General features: G+C 39.5%; 1 protein-coding gene across 1 annotated transcript in view; it reads left to right on the top strand.

The window, feature by feature from the left end:
* Positions 1-7,163: 7,163 nt before the first annotated feature.
* Positions 7,164-17,533, top strand: part of LOC126277964 (menin) — a 47,132-nt gene continuing 36,762 nt past the window's right edge. The window contains exons 1-3 of the mRNA XM_049977608.1: positions 7,164-7,842; positions 7,921-8,073; positions 8,277-8,519. Coding sequence (XP_049833565.1) covers positions 7,407-7,842; positions 7,921-8,073; positions 8,277-8,519 — 832 coding nt within the window. The 5' untranslated portion in view covers positions 7,164-7,406. The remainder of the gene's footprint in view (positions 7,843-7,920; positions 8,074-8,276; positions 8,520-17,533) is intronic.

The raw sequence follows: 17,533 nt of genomic DNA, 5'->3' as shown, positions 1-17,533 counted from the left end.
TCTATTAATTTATTTACTCTTGAGCAAGGAGGTAGGTAGTATCTATGTGGTTGATTTACAAAATTACATTTGTGTTGCCTAATTTTGGTAGCACACTTTCAAGAAGAGTGATGAGTTCACTACCTTTATCTCTGGCAACATCATTCGCACCTGTACAAATTACGACACAGTCTTTTGAGTTAAGGTTTTACACGATTTTACCACTGTTTTCGTCATTTCTGCAATGCCTGCTCCTGGTTTGATAAAGGCTTGGACACTTTCGTTAGTTTGTGTATCTGCCACCTTTTCTGCTATGTGACGTCCATGATTATCGGCAAAAATCAATACTTATTGTTCTTTTTTGCACACTTGAGGCCAGTCGACTATTTTTTTAATCACATTTCTTTGTTTAGGATGCGACGCGCGAAAAATTTACAGTGCACAGCTGTTGTTGTTTACAGAGAAGCGTTTGTAATAAGAGATGTGTAATTTAACTGAATGTTTGTCACACTTTTATTATTTTGAATGTGAATTGTGTGTGTTATTTTATTGTTTGTTAGTGTTTGTAGGGCAGATACTACGCCATTTCGGAACAGGGCAGTCAATTAAAAACGAAACTTTATTTTCGCCAATCTTAAGCTTCATGCTGTTGAATGTCAAAAAAGTTTCGACACTCTTGTATGTGGTTTATGAAGTGACATGTTAAATGTGTCTTAGTATGTGTACTGTGGGCGAATCTCTTCCAAGACAGAGCGGAACATCACTGTTTCGATACAATTAGTCGTTCTTTGAAACAACGATACAGTTTCTTTGGATGGCTCAAGATCGAATTGGTCCAGTTATCCGAAACACCACTGTTTCGAAACAGACTCTCTCGCTTCATCTTATACTTTCCCCTCTTTGGGGAAGTGTGTGTGGGAGTTTGTAGCCTTTTGGCTTTTACTCCCCTGTGTACTTGTGTGTGTGATTTTTAGCTGTAGCTTTTTGGTTGTCTGTGATATGTGATGAATGTTCTGTGTGTGTCTGGTACTTGCCTGAGGTTGGCGAGAATATTGGTGTTCCTTGGGAAGGAGCAGGATTGAGGATTGGATATTGGGATTTAATCTTCGACTTAATCGTCAAAGATCGTCATGGGGCGTTTGTGTTTATCGCGGGACATGTCATACCGACCTAAGGAGTGGATAAGGTTATTCTCGGATCTGGAAGAGCTCTCGTAGAAAGCCCTTGCCAGATCCTGGAATCTTTCTTTGAGGAGTGGTATTTCAGCAGCGGCGTGCAGATCGTCTGTGGGGAATCCCATGGGTAGGTGCAGTGCCCTCCTGAGGGCGCGGTTCTGCAGCCTCTGGAGTTTGTCCAGGTGCTCCTTCGCCGTGTATCCCCAGACAGGGCACGCATATTCCATTACTGGCCGGATCAGGGCCTGGTAAACGTTTACTCCTATTGTGCAGGGGAGGGAGCTGGTTGTGTTAAGGATTGGGTACAGGATGGACATTCTGGCGCAGACCTTCCTGTGGATCTCGTCTATGTGGGGTTTCCACGTAAGACGAGAGTCCAAGGTTACGCCAAGTTACTTGGCGGTTCTGCGCCAGGGGAGTTGGGATCCGTTTAGGTGAAGGTGGAGGGGGGGGTGTTGAGGAGGTTCGCGGCTTCCGAGCCTACGGGTAATCAGCATAGCCTGCGTCTTTTCCGAGTTGATGGTAATGCGCCAGCGTCGGGCCCAAGTTTCTGTGTCATCTAAAACCCTTTGTAGCCTACGGATGACCAGGTCCTTGTTCGCATTTCTAGTGTAGAAGGCTGTGTCGTCTGCATACTGTGCGGTGTGCACCAGGGGGGCGGCCGGCGTGTCCGCAGTGTACAGACTGTACAAAACGGGCCCCAGGACCGATCCCTGTGGCACCCCAGCACGAATATGCCTTTTGGTGGAGGTGGCAGTTTCTACTTTGACAGAGAAAGTTCTATCCGTGAGGTAGCTTTTGATCTGCTTGACTATGCTCCCGGGGAACCCTTGTGTGTATAACTTGTAGAGAAGCCCTCTATGCCATACTGAGTCGAAGGCTTTGGCTACATCTAGTAGCACTATCCCGCAGTAGCCTCTGTGGTTGAAACCCTCTGTGGCTGCTTCAACCACTCTCATGATCTGTTGTGGGGCAGAGTGGTTCTGCCGGAAACCAAATTGGAAATCCGGCAGAAGTTGCTCTCTGGTAATGTGTTCCTGTATAGGTCTTAGCAGGAGGCGCTCATAGATCTTGCTGAGTGTCGGCAAGAGGCTAATCGGCCTGTAGTGCTGCGGGAATAGAGGGTCTTTCCCTGGTTTGTGTATCGCGACCACTTCCGCATGTTTCCAGCAAGCTGGGAACTCGCGGGAACGAGTAATCTCGTTGAAGACGTTCGCGAGGTGTGTGATTGCCGTGGGTGGGAGGTTTTTAACTAACTGGTTGGTGACACTGTCGTGTCCTGGCGCCTTTTTCAAGGGGAGGGACCTGATTACTTTTGCCACGTCTTCGGGGGCAAATATTGTGGGTTCGTCCTCTGGGTCCTCCTCAGCATTGAGGAAGACAGTCAGTTGGCGACGGACCACCTCTTCGTGTTCATCATCCTCGGGTTCTGCCGCCTGAAACTGCTTCTCGAAGGAGTCGGCGAGGGCGTTGGCCTTTTCAGCGTTGCTGTAGGCCAGACCCCTTTCTCCTTGCAGTGGCGGCATCCTAGCGCGTCTTTTGGTGAATTGTTTGGTTGCTTGCCATAGTGTATGATCGTCTACTTTGAGGGCTGTGAGGCGGTTTTGCCATTGCTGGTTTCTGTGCTCATTGAGCGCTGCCTTCAGCTCTCTCTGCAGACGATTGAGCAACCTCCTAGTGACCTGATTTCTGGTGATCTTCCACTCTTTTGCCACTCTGTTCTTATGACGAATTTGGGCTATCAAATGTTCCGGGAGCTGTATCTGCAGCGGCGGGCCATCCCTTTGTACAGGAGTGGCCGCTTCTTTCGAAACAGAGAAACATAGCAGATTGGAAACATTGACACAGTTCCACGTATCGGTACACTGTATTGAAACATAGAAACAGTGGCCAAATCTACACAGTACCTTTCGATGTCTTCTTCTGCAACATTGCTTCCAATTTGTAGTAATATTTATAGCAAAACAGCTGGTAAAGATTCTTTGGTAACACTACGACATTTTACTCAATTACGCAAATTATTGGAATTTAGAACATGTTATATTTATAACCAGCTCAGATATCCCCACAAAAAGAAGAAGGTCATTACTTTTACAATATGTCGTTCTATACTGAAAACTATTATACACTTTGGTACACCAATAAAAAATATGCTGTAGTCTTTTCATGGTAGGTGAGCACCCTGCTTATAGCCTCTTAAGAGAATTGCTACAGTATGATGAATTTGCTGCTTTTAATTATGGCTTAGACGTCGTAGTACTTTCCATCATCATACTTGGTCAGCACAATAGATCTTGCTGCAACGTAATGCGTGCTGTAAGATAGCATACAACAAATTCAAACGGCTCACAAAATATATAGCCACATCTTCTTCCTTGGATAAGAGCTGTTGAAAAACTTTGCAGAATGAATAGTAGGAAGTTTATCTCATGAATCCGAGGGTTTTATAACAATTATACTCAGTTTTGCCGCCACAGTGTAACACACGTGTTCACCATTTCACACGGACCTCGAGATCGTAATCCACTTAGAGAATGTTCTAGTGAGTAAAAAGGCAGTAATTTTGCCGCCGAAACCCTTCTGTAGGGAAGTCCCAACAGATTATGCCTTAAGTCCATGTTAATTAAAATGATAAACACAGTTTTACAAAATATATATAACAATACACATGTCATTATTTAAACAGTAAAGTTTATAAACTTGTCTACTAGTTAAAATTGCTCATTTATCTGCCTGGCGGCAGCACTGTACAATTTTGGTTGAGCTAAGTTTATCACTTTTGCCACTAGATGGCAGAAGTGTACTGTGCTTGCTCTGAAACGTAACTGTCTTTTATATATTGTTGTCCATCTATGCACGGCTATTATTTGTAATAAGAAGTTAAAAAAACTAATATATATCTATATAATTGGAATGGAACAGTTTATACAGGGTGGTAATGATACTTGTCTCGTTACAAACTCCACAATGTGAGCAGAAGATCAGTGAAGTTATTTTGTTTATTCACATAAATGTTACATTACACTTATCATACAGGACGAGGTAAATCAATTTGTTTTCTAGCACTGTAGAACAGTGTGCAAAGATTTAGGTGTTTCTTATATTAGTGTTAACAGTAGCTCATATCTTTTGTTGATGTAATTGACTTTGTGGAAAATCAACACTGCACAGGTATGTCTGTGCATTGCCACAGCACACTGCAAAAAAATGGCTCTGAGCACTATGGGACTTAACTTCAGAGGTCATCAGTCCCCTAGGACTCAGAACTACTTAAACCTAACTAACCAAGCGACATCACACAATACCATGCCCGAGGCAGGATTCGAACCTGCGACCACAGCGGTCGCGCGGTTCCAGACTGTAGCGCCTAGATCCGCTTTTTTAATTTTTATTTTTCCATCTGCTCGGGGCGGACGTCGCAAGACATCCGTTTTTAAGTTCGTTGTTGATCGATTAGCTCAGTTTGTTTTATTACAGTGGGCTGCTAACCCTCTGACTGAACATGCTGAGCTACCGTGCCAGCTATCGGCTACTCCGGCTGGCACAGCACACTGCAGAAGAACACGTTATAGCTGCTTCCTTCGGCAAAGGGGTGTTAGAGAGAATAGGGAATCGCCTGCTCGCTCTTCAGTTGACATATTATGAAAGAAGGAAGAGCATGACCACATTCCAGTAAACTGCCTTTGCCCACAAATCCACTTCCACCGCTCCTCTTCTGCTTGTCATACCAAAAGAACATAATTTATCCCTTAATGCAGCTCTACAGCACATACATGTGGTACACATATTTAATATTTATTCTTGCCCCAATGTACTTAAGAATAAATATTAATTTTATACCATTAAAACACTATTTTAGTAATATGCGATTTTCCCATTCTCTGCAAAGTGGAAACTATTAAAACTAAAGAAAGAAATATATATGACCTTTTCTGTTGGTAATTTAATATAGTTTAATTCTGTACTGTAAAAATTTTCACTAGAAGACGTAGTTCTCGAGTTATTCGAGAAAAACATAAAAAATTGACCTAAAAAGCCAAGCGACACCGGATTCACGGCACCCTCACGTCATGGTACCGTCACATTAGGGTGTACAGTCATTGCCCATCACATTAGGGCATATCAAGTCATTTTAGGGTAAGTGATCTCTGTCCTCAGCCTTTTTTTCCACTGGTATTACGGTCTTCACATGATGATTTTCATGTGTCTGAGCATGCCAAGTGCACATGCACAATGGTAGCTTATATAAGTGGATGCTGGAGTCCACATTTGCATGAAAATGACATTTATTGGACTCAAACGGTTTGCAGATTGCAGTGTTATTTTGTATAGTAGAGAGGGAAGGCTGAAGTGCAAAAGAACGCAGAAAAAAATGTGGGTTCGGAAAAAGCATTACGTGGTACAGAATGGGAGTTTCACGCACTATACAAAGAGCTCAAGGAAGGGGAAACTGCTTTTTATAAGTACTTTCTAAAGCTGAAGCACCAGTTTTTTTATTTGTTACGTCAAATTGTACCATGAATTATTCAAAGGAACACAGCGTAATGAGCTGCCATCATTTCCTGTGAAAAATTGGTTTGTTTAAGTTTAATTGCTAATCTAGTGCAAATTTTTGTGCAGTAACCTTATCTCCCTTAATATCTTTCCCTTAAAGCTTTATAGGTTATCTTTATGGCTTGTATTTAGCTTTTAATACTACAAGTGCCTTATTTGTACTGGGGTTAGGTAGTGAAACCACGTAAGTATCGACTATTGATGATTGTAAAACATTTTCACAAACAATCCACAGTGCTACTTAAAAATTAATAAGCCTCCCACTGACACATATTTAAGAAAACAACTCTAATACATTATTTGATATATACATCAGAAAAAACTCATTTTATCACTGTTGTAATATCTTAAGGTTTCAGTCCATTTCTTTATGAAACATTACAAATGCCTCAAGATAAGAATAAATTCCACTTACTAATCGATCTGATCCTACCGTAGGCACTTTTTCACTGTAAGTTACAGCTACATTGCAATCCATTTCACTGTAAAATATTAAATACTGTACCGGTGTGAATAAAACTCCACTTCATAAGTGTAGCAGAAGACAAGTAATTTAGTAGACTCGAGTCGTACAATTCGAACTGCTGTCTCACAGATTCGGTTAATCTTTCGTCATTAATTATTACATTATAAATATTAACGAAAGAAATAACGAAAAAATTTATAAGAAATGACAAAAATAACGAACAACACACAAATTATATCAAACACGAAAATCACGAGTAAAGGAAATATGGAGATGTGCGCATGGCTGTGTAGCAGAAGGAAATGTGCTTTGGAGTCCCTGATCAACAAAGGATCAGCCATCAAAACTTTCTTCCTGAGATACCATGACGGTGCCGTAATAGTATGGACAGTCTGGATGTCGCGATTTTAAATGCAATGCAGAGTAGCTTAACCGGACAGGACGTAATGTAACATGACGGCCAGTGTGAATTGTCCTGTAAACCCTCCCATTTCCCATCTCCACCTACACATTCAAGGAATCAGGATGTTCAGTATGTTCTTCACAGCACTGCCTTCTGTAAGAGCACAAAAATTTGTGACTACGTGTTTTTTTCGGCTTTGCAATCATTTCTTTTAGTTTTCGTTGATGGGTCATAGTAGAATGTTTTGACGCTACTTCCATTCTGTCTAGTGTTAATCGGCCTTCCGGCAGCTATGAAGAAGAGGTTTCTTTGTATGCTGATCTGATGACATCAGTTTACGTTTTTGCACATGCTCAAAAAGCTGCTGCGCGATATCTTTTTTAATACATCGAGAATTAGATATTATTCCGTTCGTTGGTAAATATATGGGTCGACGATCTTTTGACTGTATTAGACGCAATTGTTGATCTACACAAATTAAATGTACGTATTCAAATTTTCCATGAGGCCCAAGGAAAGTTTTATAGCGTAGTTACTGAACCAAAAACTGATATCATATGTGAGCGCCTAGAAGTCTACGGATGACAGAAGTGATTCATCTCTGCTCATGCATGTTTGACAACAGACGAATGTACTAACTTTAACCTTGACCTCGAACGTGCGTAAGGGACTACGCTAGTCACTGGCTTTTGAAAATCTGCAATATCCGAAATAAACTTTAAAAAAAATATTTGTTGTGTGTAATGAATGTACTGAGTATAAGATACACATACTGTCAGTAAACAATGAGGTGTGAATACATTTATGAATGACACGGCGTTAGTTTATAATGCCGCGTAACTGCGACATGGCGGGGTTTCGAGAAGTTGATCGGCAACAGTTCCCGCTGCAAGATATTTCTTCAATTGTCGGTTTATTTAAACAACAATTAGAAAGTTCTTACGAGCCTGATTTAGCACTGTTATCCATAATTGTTGGAGCTGTTGAAAATTCATTGACATGGAATCGAGCATTATCGGCGCAGAAAGAGACCGAAAATTTTACAGAATTCAAGTTGCCCCCTGTCGAATATCACATTGTAGAAGCATTGTATTCAAAGTTTCACGCTATAATAAAAGGCGCAGTCGATCTTTCACTATATGGACTCACAAAATTTGCTACACGGGATCTAGTTAAGAAAGTGTCTGATGTCATTTGGAATTCTCTGACACGAAGCTATTATAAGGATAGGGCGCACTTGCAGAGCTTGTATAGTTATTTGACGGGTGAGTTACTGGTGAACGTTTCTGTTTGTGTGACATTTCACTGCGAAATGTGTTAGATGTTTACATTATTACTTACAGGAAACAAACTGGATTGTTTTGGAGTGGCGTTCGCCGTGGTTGCCGGTTGTCAAGTTCTTGGATTTCGTGACGTCCACTTAGCTCTGTCAGAAGATCATGCTTGGGTTGTGTTTGGAGAAGGAGGAAAAGAAACAGCCGAAGTTACGTGGCATGGTAAGTGTTTACCTTCGCACATACTATAAACTAATCAAAATTCCGCATTGAGTAGATGAATTGTGACATCTCGTGCAGTAACGTTTTCCGACGATTTTCTTCTAGTAACCTGTCAATTCACACTAAATGGCGTGTTACCAATTGACGGAGAATTGTAGAATTCTGTGTGAGGCTAGAGTTGTCATTTTAATTAATTGTTGTAGGTAAGGGGAATGAAGACAAGCGAGGGCAACCAGTTGGACCTGGTATTGGATCAAAGTCTTGGCTATATGTAAATGGACGCCCTGTGATATGTACTAGGCCAATGGAAGTTGCAGCTTTAGTCTCAGCAATAAATCCTAGCCTTAGTCCAACCACAGAGGCAATGGAAATAGCTTTGTTGCAACAAGAACTACTGTGGTTATTGTATGATCTGGGACATTTGTCCCATTATCCAATGGCTCTTGGTGAGTGAATGTTTAATTCTTTTGTATCTATGAATTATGAAAAACAGTGTGTTATGTACAATGCTCAGTGATGTGTCTTGCACTGTTTCATAACATATTTGTAGATGTAGTTGGTGAAGTAAAAGGGGTCCCTGGTTTTCTAATATGATCCACTGTAAGTGATTATGTAAATGTGATTTGCCAGTACTGGTTAAAACCTTCTTGTGAGAAGAAACACATTTTTAGGAATGATTGATGTACGGTAAACCTAAATTGCGATTTATGTTAATGAGTGAGACTGCCTCTTAAGGGACTGGAAAGCATTAGGTAATTACTTCAAATATGTAATCAACCCATCAATAAATTCTACAGAAGAGAGATGGAATCAGTTATTTTTGTCAGTCATCTTTCAAATAAAAAATGACAAGCAGGTAATTACTTCACTTTGTCCTTTCCAGTGTTTCATGGTCACTGGCCAACATGGACAAAACAAGATAGTAACATGGTCTAGGTTATTTCATGTGATCATGCAATGGTTAAAGTATTGGCTTAAAACCAGGAGGAGTTGAGTTGAAATCCCCAGCCGGCCATCTAGATTTAGATACTTGTGAATCAGTAGTATGAATGCCGAGGAAGCTCCTAGTGTGGTGCTAATGCATGATTCTTTCCTTTTCTCGTTGCAGATTTTATTTCATTGTTATTGGGGAAAATTGCAATGAGCCCCCAATGCTTTGTGAAGGTTATTATTTTTGTGGGAAATTATGCTCATCTCCATAAAGCTACATATACATTTATTTAAGTTAGCCTAATATTTTCAGCAGAGTAGCTATCACTGCTGTGATACATTCCAGTGATTGATTGTTTAATCTGTGTCAGATGTGTAAATTTTTTGAAACTTCATACTAAGTTTAAAAGCTGTAAACAAGATGTATTACCATTGTTTTACAAATAAAACTAAGGCACCAAAAACAAAAGCTTTCAAAAGCATTTCTGTGAGGCTGCAGACTTGTATTGCTATTAGAGGTCACTGTCTTAGCTCCGTGTAGCAATATCGTAAACCTCAAATCATGGTCTCTGCTTATACAAGAACGTTGTAGTTCTTTCAGAATGTAAATCACTTAGGAGCAAACAAGACCACAGGCCAAATAGTGGAATCAAAGTGTTGATCTGTTGATGGGCACACACAGAAAGAAAAGAAAACTTGGTAGCTCTCTCTCTCTCTCTCTCTCTCTCTCTCTCTCTCTCTCTCTCTCTCTCTCTCTCTCTCTCTCTCTCTCTCTCTCTCTCTCTCTCTCTCTCTGTGTGTGTGTGTGTGTGTGTGTGTGTGTGTGTGTGTGTGTGTGTGTGTTTTTTTTTTTTTTTCCTTTCTCTTCTGTTTGTACCTGCCAGTGATGCCACACTTCTACTATTTGGGATTATTTATAGGCCTACTAGAAAATACCTATTCCGCCTTGATTGACATTTTGTCTTGAACACTTCACATTGTTTTTTGTTAATGCGCATACACTATTATTTAATAGCTTGTGGGTGAAGCACAGGTAGTAATCAGTAGTATACATTAAGATTTCAGTAACAAAATTAACACCAGGAAAAATGTAGACTTACATGTTTGTTATGGAAAAGTTAAATTTATTTAACATTCTGTATCTTCACGTGAATCTGTTAATGGTAAGTCCATGATGGGAAATAAATTATGGAGAGCGAAAGGTAACAACTTGATACCAGAATACACATATATACTTGTGCAACATGATTCAATGTACCCACAAATAATGGAGGTCACATATCGCAAGAGTCCCCTGGCATGTGATGGTTATATGGGCTATTATAATGGTGTCTTATATGCTTCACTGGTCCCATTTTGGTCCGAAAAATAATCTTGGTATACTATGGTGCCTGCAAGAGAAATGGTGATGCACAAATCATTGTATCATCCCCTTGAAATTGAATGAACCCGTAAGTATAACACTTTGTGTTCACCTGTTAAAATACTTGCTATGCCCTCTGTCACAGAAAGGCAAACTAAAAAAGAGGAGGGGTGTGTTAATTACTGGCAGTTCAAATATATAGTGAATGGTGGTACCCCTTATTAGCAGCAAAGTTTGTGATGGATCATCATGTGCCCTCAGTATCTATGCCTAGAGAGCTCATTCAACATGTTGAAGAGACTGTTCCATCAGCCGTTGAGTGAACAGGGTGCATACAGCTGCAGATTGTGGTGCACATGCCCATTGTCTTGGCACTGAGGACATACAGGGGCCATTCGAGTGACTGACAGAGAGGTTTGAGAAGAGCAGCATTGCTCATGGTCTTAGGAAGAAATTCAAAACCTACAACATTTTCCTCAGAACTGATTGTGGCCAACTGGTTCTAAATCAAGTTTAAGGTTTGAACCAGCAATTTAGAAGGTTCTGTGCCGAGCTTGGCTGCAACTACTTATGTTTGTGCCATAGGAACTGTAGGGCCCTCCCAAAATACGCCAGTGGTGAACCATACATTGGAGGCTGCAGATAGCTTACAATGTGTGGGCTGCAAACAAGGCCTTTTTTTGAGTAACTGATTCTCCGTCAGTCCAAATAATGATAGCTACAGTAAACACTGAAGTAAGGGCCAAAGATATGGCCACCATAGGTGATAGTATTAATATCCTGTTGTTCAACTGCCAAAGATTTCAGAATGAAGTGCTTCTGAAAAGCAGTGGAGCTAATATTTTTAGGTACAGAAAGCTGGTTAAAAGCCGAAATTGAAAACAGTGTGAATTTTGTGGACATATAAAATGTGTATCAGAAGTGTAAGTAAATTGGAAATGGAGGTATTTGTTGCAGCTGACAAGGATTTCAAATCCATTGAGATAGAAATTGGAAGAAATTGAAGCTGAACTTGCAATTTTATCTTGCTGTTGACCACCAGACCAATACCCAGATGTAGCCAGAAACCTTAGAGAAAACCTCATTTCATTGTATGTAAGTTCCCCAGTCATACTGTCATCATTGGAGAAGACTGTAATCATCCAGGAGTCAGTTGGTAGAAGTGGTGAGGTTGCAAGACATCTTGTGAAGCAATATTAAATGTGTTCTGTAACTTAGAAGACCAGTCATGATGGAAACATACTTGATCTGATGGCAACTAATAGACCTAACATTCTTGAAAATGATAGACCTAACATATTTAAGGATGTCCCATGTTGAAGCTGGTATCAAACAGTAAGTGGCAGTTGTTGTAATAGTGTTTACCAAAGTACGCAGGACAACTAAGACAAGTAGAAGGAATTATATGTTCAGCAAATTAGTTAAAGAGGTTGTAATGTTTTAATCAGAGTGAAGAACTATGAACATTTAGCTCGGTACTGGACCATGACTCGATTTGAAAAGGGTGATTGACCTTGCACTGGTTAGACAGATATCTAGTAGAAAAGTTCAGGTGCGAGGGACTCTCCATAGTATACATTCACTGTAAAGAAACTAGTAAAGGAACAGAGACTACAGCATAATAGGTGTAAAACAATGCATAAGGCAATAGAGGGAGATATCCTAATGAAACACATTTTATTGTCAAGAAGACAATGAGTGACTCCTTCATTGACTATTGTAGAAGAATATTATTGGAAGATCTCTCACACAACCCGAAGAAATTCTGATCAAAGATGAAGGTTGCCATTGACATCATAGTTATGTTCCTCTATAAAGGAAAATCTAAGAATATTACCCCAATTTAATTTTGTACTACTTCAAAATGAGTGCTGTAGATATTAATGTCCATAGTGTGGAGAAACAATTGAAGTCACTGAAACTGGATAGAACTCCAGAGTCCAATGGAATTCCTACCAGAATCTGTATAGACTTTGCAGTTGAAACTCCCGTTTTTCAGCAGTAATAAGGTCCCCTTCCCAAGGGGGGAGGGGGACATCTGTGCTCAGTAGTTGGAAGAAGAAAGTGCAGATCTCACACATCTACAACAAGGATAGCGATCCACAGAGGTACAGTCCAATCTCATTGACATCCCTCTGTTGTAAAATCCTAGCATATAATGAGGTATCTCAAACAGAATGACTGCCTTTGTGACAACCGACATGGACTGTGAAAACATAGATCTCGTAAAATAACAACTCAAGCTTTTCTCATTTGACATACTGAAAACAATGACTTAAGACAGTCAAGTAAGTCCAGTATTTCTTGACTTGCTAAAAGCATTTGACTCAGTACCACGGTATCTAAAGTACAGAACTGTATGATGCGTCAAGTGAAATTTGTGACTAAATTAAGGATCTATTCATTGATGTGGAGTACGCAGAATGTTGTCCTGGATGTCGAGTTATCAACAGATGTAGAAGTAACTTCAGATGTGCTGCAAGCAAGTGTGCTGGGGGTCCCATGTTGTTTATATTGCACGTTAATGTCATGACAGACAATATTAACAGTAACCTCAAAATTTTTGCAGATGCTGCAGTTGTTTATGATGAAGTACTAACTGAAAAAAAAGAAATTGCAAAATTATTCAGTTATATTTTGATAAGATTTCAAAGTGGCACTGAGACCAGAAAATTGCTTTAAATATACATGTGTATTCTGCAAAACGAGTCAGGTGGCGCAGTGGTTAGCACACTGGACTTGCATTAGGGAGGATGGTTGTTCAAACCAGCGTCAGGCCATTCTGATTTAGGTTTTCCGTGATTTTCCTCATCGCATCAGGCAAATGCTGGGATAGTTCCTTTGAAAGGGTATGACTAATTTCCTTCCCTAATCCGATGGGACTGAAGACCTTGCTTTTGGTTCCCTTCATCGAATCAACCAACCTGTACTCTGCAAACCACAGTAAGATGCATGGAAGAGGGTACGTCCCATTGTAACAGTTATTAGGCTTCTTCCTGCTCCATTCACTTGTGGAATGTGGGAAGAATGATAGTTTGAATGCCTATGTGTGCAATCATTATTCTTGTCTTATACTCACAATACCTAAGTGAGTAATATGTAGGAAATTGTAGTATATTTTTAAAATAATCATTTAAAGCCGGTTCTTGAAACTTCCTTGGGATAGTGTGTGACTATTTGTGCTGACCTTCTCTGTATATGCTCAATATCCTCTGTTAGTCCTATTTGGTACAGGACCCACACGTTTGAGCACTACACTAGGACTAGTCACACAAGTGATTTTTAAGCAGGCTAATTTGTAGATTGATTGTGCTTTCCTAGTAAACCGTAGTCTACCATCTGCTTTACCCACGACTGAGCCATTCCATTTCATATCACTACACCTAGGTATTTGTATTAGTTTTCTGATTCCAACTGTACTCATTGATATTATAGTCATAGGTCACTACATTTTGTTTTTTGTTTTGTGAAGTGCAAAATTTTACATTTCTGAACATTTAGAGCAAGTTGCCAATCTCTGCACCACTTCGAAATTTTATCAAGACCTGACTAAATATTAATGCAACTTCTTTCAGGTTGTACTTCATTATAGATAACTGCATAATCTGCAAAAATTCTGAGGTTGCTATTTATATTGTCTTCAAAGTCATTAATATAAAACATATATAGCAAGGGTCTAAATACAATTCCATGGGGCTCACCTGAAGTTACTTCTACGTCTGTTAATGACTCGTCATACAAGATAAATTGCTGTGACCTTTCTGCCAAAAAGTCCTCAATCCAATCACGAATTTCCCTTGATGCCCCATGTGACTGTACTTTTGACAATAAGCATAGATGTGGTACAGATACAAATGCTTCTCGAAATCAAGAAATACAGCATATAACTGACTGCCTAGGTCCTAAGCTTTCAGTATGTCACGTGAGAAAAATGCGAGTTCGGTTTCACATGATCTATGGTTTCGGAATCCATGCTGGTTGACATTGAGGAGGTCATTCTGTTCAAGTTACCTCATCATGTTTGAGCTCAGAAAATGTTCTAAGTTTCTACAACAAATTGATGTTAAGGATATTGGATGGTAGTTTTGTGGATCACTTCTACTACCCTTCTTGTAGATGGAGGTGGTATGTGCTTTTTGCCAAGAACTGGGCATGGTTTTTTGTTAAAGGAATCTACGATAATCGTAGTCAGAAAAGGGGGCTAACTCAGCTGCAATTTCAGTATAGAAACTGACAGGGATTCCATTGGGCTCTGGATCTGTGTTCAGTTTTAATGTATTCGGCTGTTTTTCAACATCTCTGACACTAATACTTATTTCATTCATCTTTGCAGAGTGGTAGGAGTATGAAATTGGGGTTATTCTCTTGGGGCTTCCTTTGTAAAGGAACATTTGAAAACGGAGTTGAGCATTTTGGCTTTTGCTTGTTACCCTCAATTTCAGTTCCTCTCTTATTTGCTAGAGACTGAACACTAACTTTGGTGCCACGAACAGCCTTTACATGCCATCAGATTGTCTTTGGATGTTATGAAATATCATTTGACAATATTCTGCTGTGGTAGTCAGTGAAGTCATCACACATTACTATCTTCACAGCCAAAATCATTTCATTCAGCAACTCTCTATAGCCTACACTTTGTTTTACATCCAGTAATCTCTGTTTCTTGAGAACTTTTTCTACAGTGAGTATACGAAGGAGGTAAAATTGTGCACATCACATAATGAAAAAATTGTCATCTTAGTACTGCAGTATCAACAACTCACAGTTGGAATTGGAATACAAATGCCTGGGTGTAACAGTTTCTGGAGATAGGACATAGAAAAATCCCATAAGCTCAGTTGTAGGTAAAACAGGTGGCAAACTGGTTCATTGGTAGGGTACTAGGAAAATGCAGTCAAATCTACTAAGGAGATTGTTTACAAAACACGTATGCTATCCATCATAGAATACTACATAAGTATGTTTGACCCATTTCAGATAGGACTGTCTGGGGATATTGAATGTAACCCATGAAAATAATCATGATTAAGATCAAATCAAAATAGTACCAAAAATATGATGTATACATCATCTGCTATTGTAGTAAACACTAAATTACAAGTTTTCACTTAGTGTGATTTTGTACAATAAAAGAAACTAGTTTTTAACTGACAGTAGACAGACCTACAATACATTGTTCTGAAATAAATTTTCATTACTCATTTAGCACTGTTTGCACATGATAATTTTCGTAAAGTTTCCAGAGTATGTAAAGTTATGGTAGTGTCATTACGTATTGCATCTGCCACATATTGTGTACGTGCATGCGTGTGTGTGTTTTAATTACTTGCAAATGCATTGTCAATTAAATTAGTGTATTGCGGTATCTCTACATCAAGATATATTTTCATTCTGCAGCAGAGTGTGCACTGATTTGAAACTTTTTGTCAGATTAAAACTATGCCAGACTGTGACTTGAACCCAGATCCTATGCTGCCTAAACGTGACAATTGCTCTACTGACAGCTAAGCAGGCATAACTCAAAACCTGCCCTCATAACTTTACTTGCACCAGTACCTTTCTGTTACCTTCGAAACATAACAGAACTTCTTCTGTATACTTTCCAAGACTAGCATTCCTGGAATAAAGGATATTTCAGAAAACTGCCTTAGTAGACATGGTCTAAGCATTGGAAAAAAACCTTACAACTAAATAAGTATTTTCAGTCGCTCAGTTTCAGATGTTCCTCCAGCAGGGTTGTTTGTAGAAAGGACATAGCTGCTGCAGAATGATAATTCATTCTGGAAACAATCCCCTAGGTTATAGCTGAAGTTAGGAAGGTAGGAGATGGCTGAAGGTTGGAAGATAGGAGATAGGTGCTAGTGGAAGTAAAGCTGCAGAAGCAGGGTGCATGTCATACCTGCATAGCTCAGTCAGTAGAGCAAGTGTCCACAAGAGGCGAAGTTGTTGGGCTTGAGTTCCAATCAGGTGCAGTTTTAATATGCCAGAAATTTTCATCTCTGCCATTTTGTGGCATGTGAGAAGCACCATTCATTAACTTCTTAGAGGTCAGTGTACCAATTTTTGTCTAGCAGATGCTAATTTTTTAATTGAGTACACAATCATTTGTCTTAAAACAAGAATGTTCCTAAATTCTTTTTTATATTAATTACACCTTTACATTAGAAGTTCTGGACTGTATTTGTTTCCAGTGTTATTATTTGTTTTCTCTTAGGTTGACTGGTACTGGTAGTGAGAGGTATTACTCATACAAATTCTGGATATTGGTGATGTTCCAGTACTCTGTTTTCAATGTAACACAATTACTATCATCATGGCTGCCATTGTCCTGGAAACTCCTGTGTGTACCATCGAAACTCCTGTGTGTACCATCTTGCTCTCTCATTACCGTTAAGTTTGAATGAGTCTTGGTATCTTACTGGCTTCTACCTGTCTTGTCCCAGAGACATCTATAGGTATACTCTGTAAACCATTGTGAAGTGTGTGGCAGAGGATTGTCCCATTGTACCAGTTTTTATGGTTTTTTCCGTGTTTCATACACATATGGAGTGCAGGAAGATTGATAGAGAGAGAACATTGATGCAACATTGAAGGAAACATAATATGAGATAATAGGACAGAAGTTAGTCATGTCAGTATATTATTATGGTAATGAAAAGTCCTTGGTGCAATGTAAGTTGGTGAGTGGTCATTAGGCATATAAACAAGATTGAACGTTAAACAATGAATCGAATGATGTCCTTTTTCAGAGCTAATTGCACATTATGCATGCACCTGCATGGCTACATCGTCTTAGCTGACGAAATTGTACTGGCACTGTATCATGTCTTGAGTGAGGTTTCCATATTTACTCCTCTTGTTATTTGTATTCTGTCTAAAATTTTCGTTTACTATAAACTTAGGTGACAAAAGTTATGGGATAGTGAGAAGCACATATACAGATGGCTGTAGTATTGCATATACAAGGTATAAAAGGGAATTGTATTGGTGGCACTGTCATTTATACTAAGGTGATCCATGTGAAAAGGTGTCCGATGTGATTTTATCCTCATGACAGGAATTGACAAACTTTGAATGCAGAATGGTAGTTGGAGCTAGATGCATGGGACATCCCATTTTATAAATTGTTAAGGGATTTAATATCCTGAGATCCACAGTGTCAAGAGT

Source organism: Schistocerca gregaria, chromosome 6 (assembly GCF_023897955.1).
Source record: "Schistocerca gregaria isolate iqSchGreg1 chromosome 6, iqSchGreg1.2, whole genome shotgun sequence".
NCBI lineage: Eukaryota > Metazoa > Arthropoda > Insecta > Orthoptera > Acrididae > Schistocerca > Schistocerca gregaria.
Note: the sequence above shows the minus strand (reverse complement) of the source record. Positions and strands in the feature narration are given on the sequence as shown.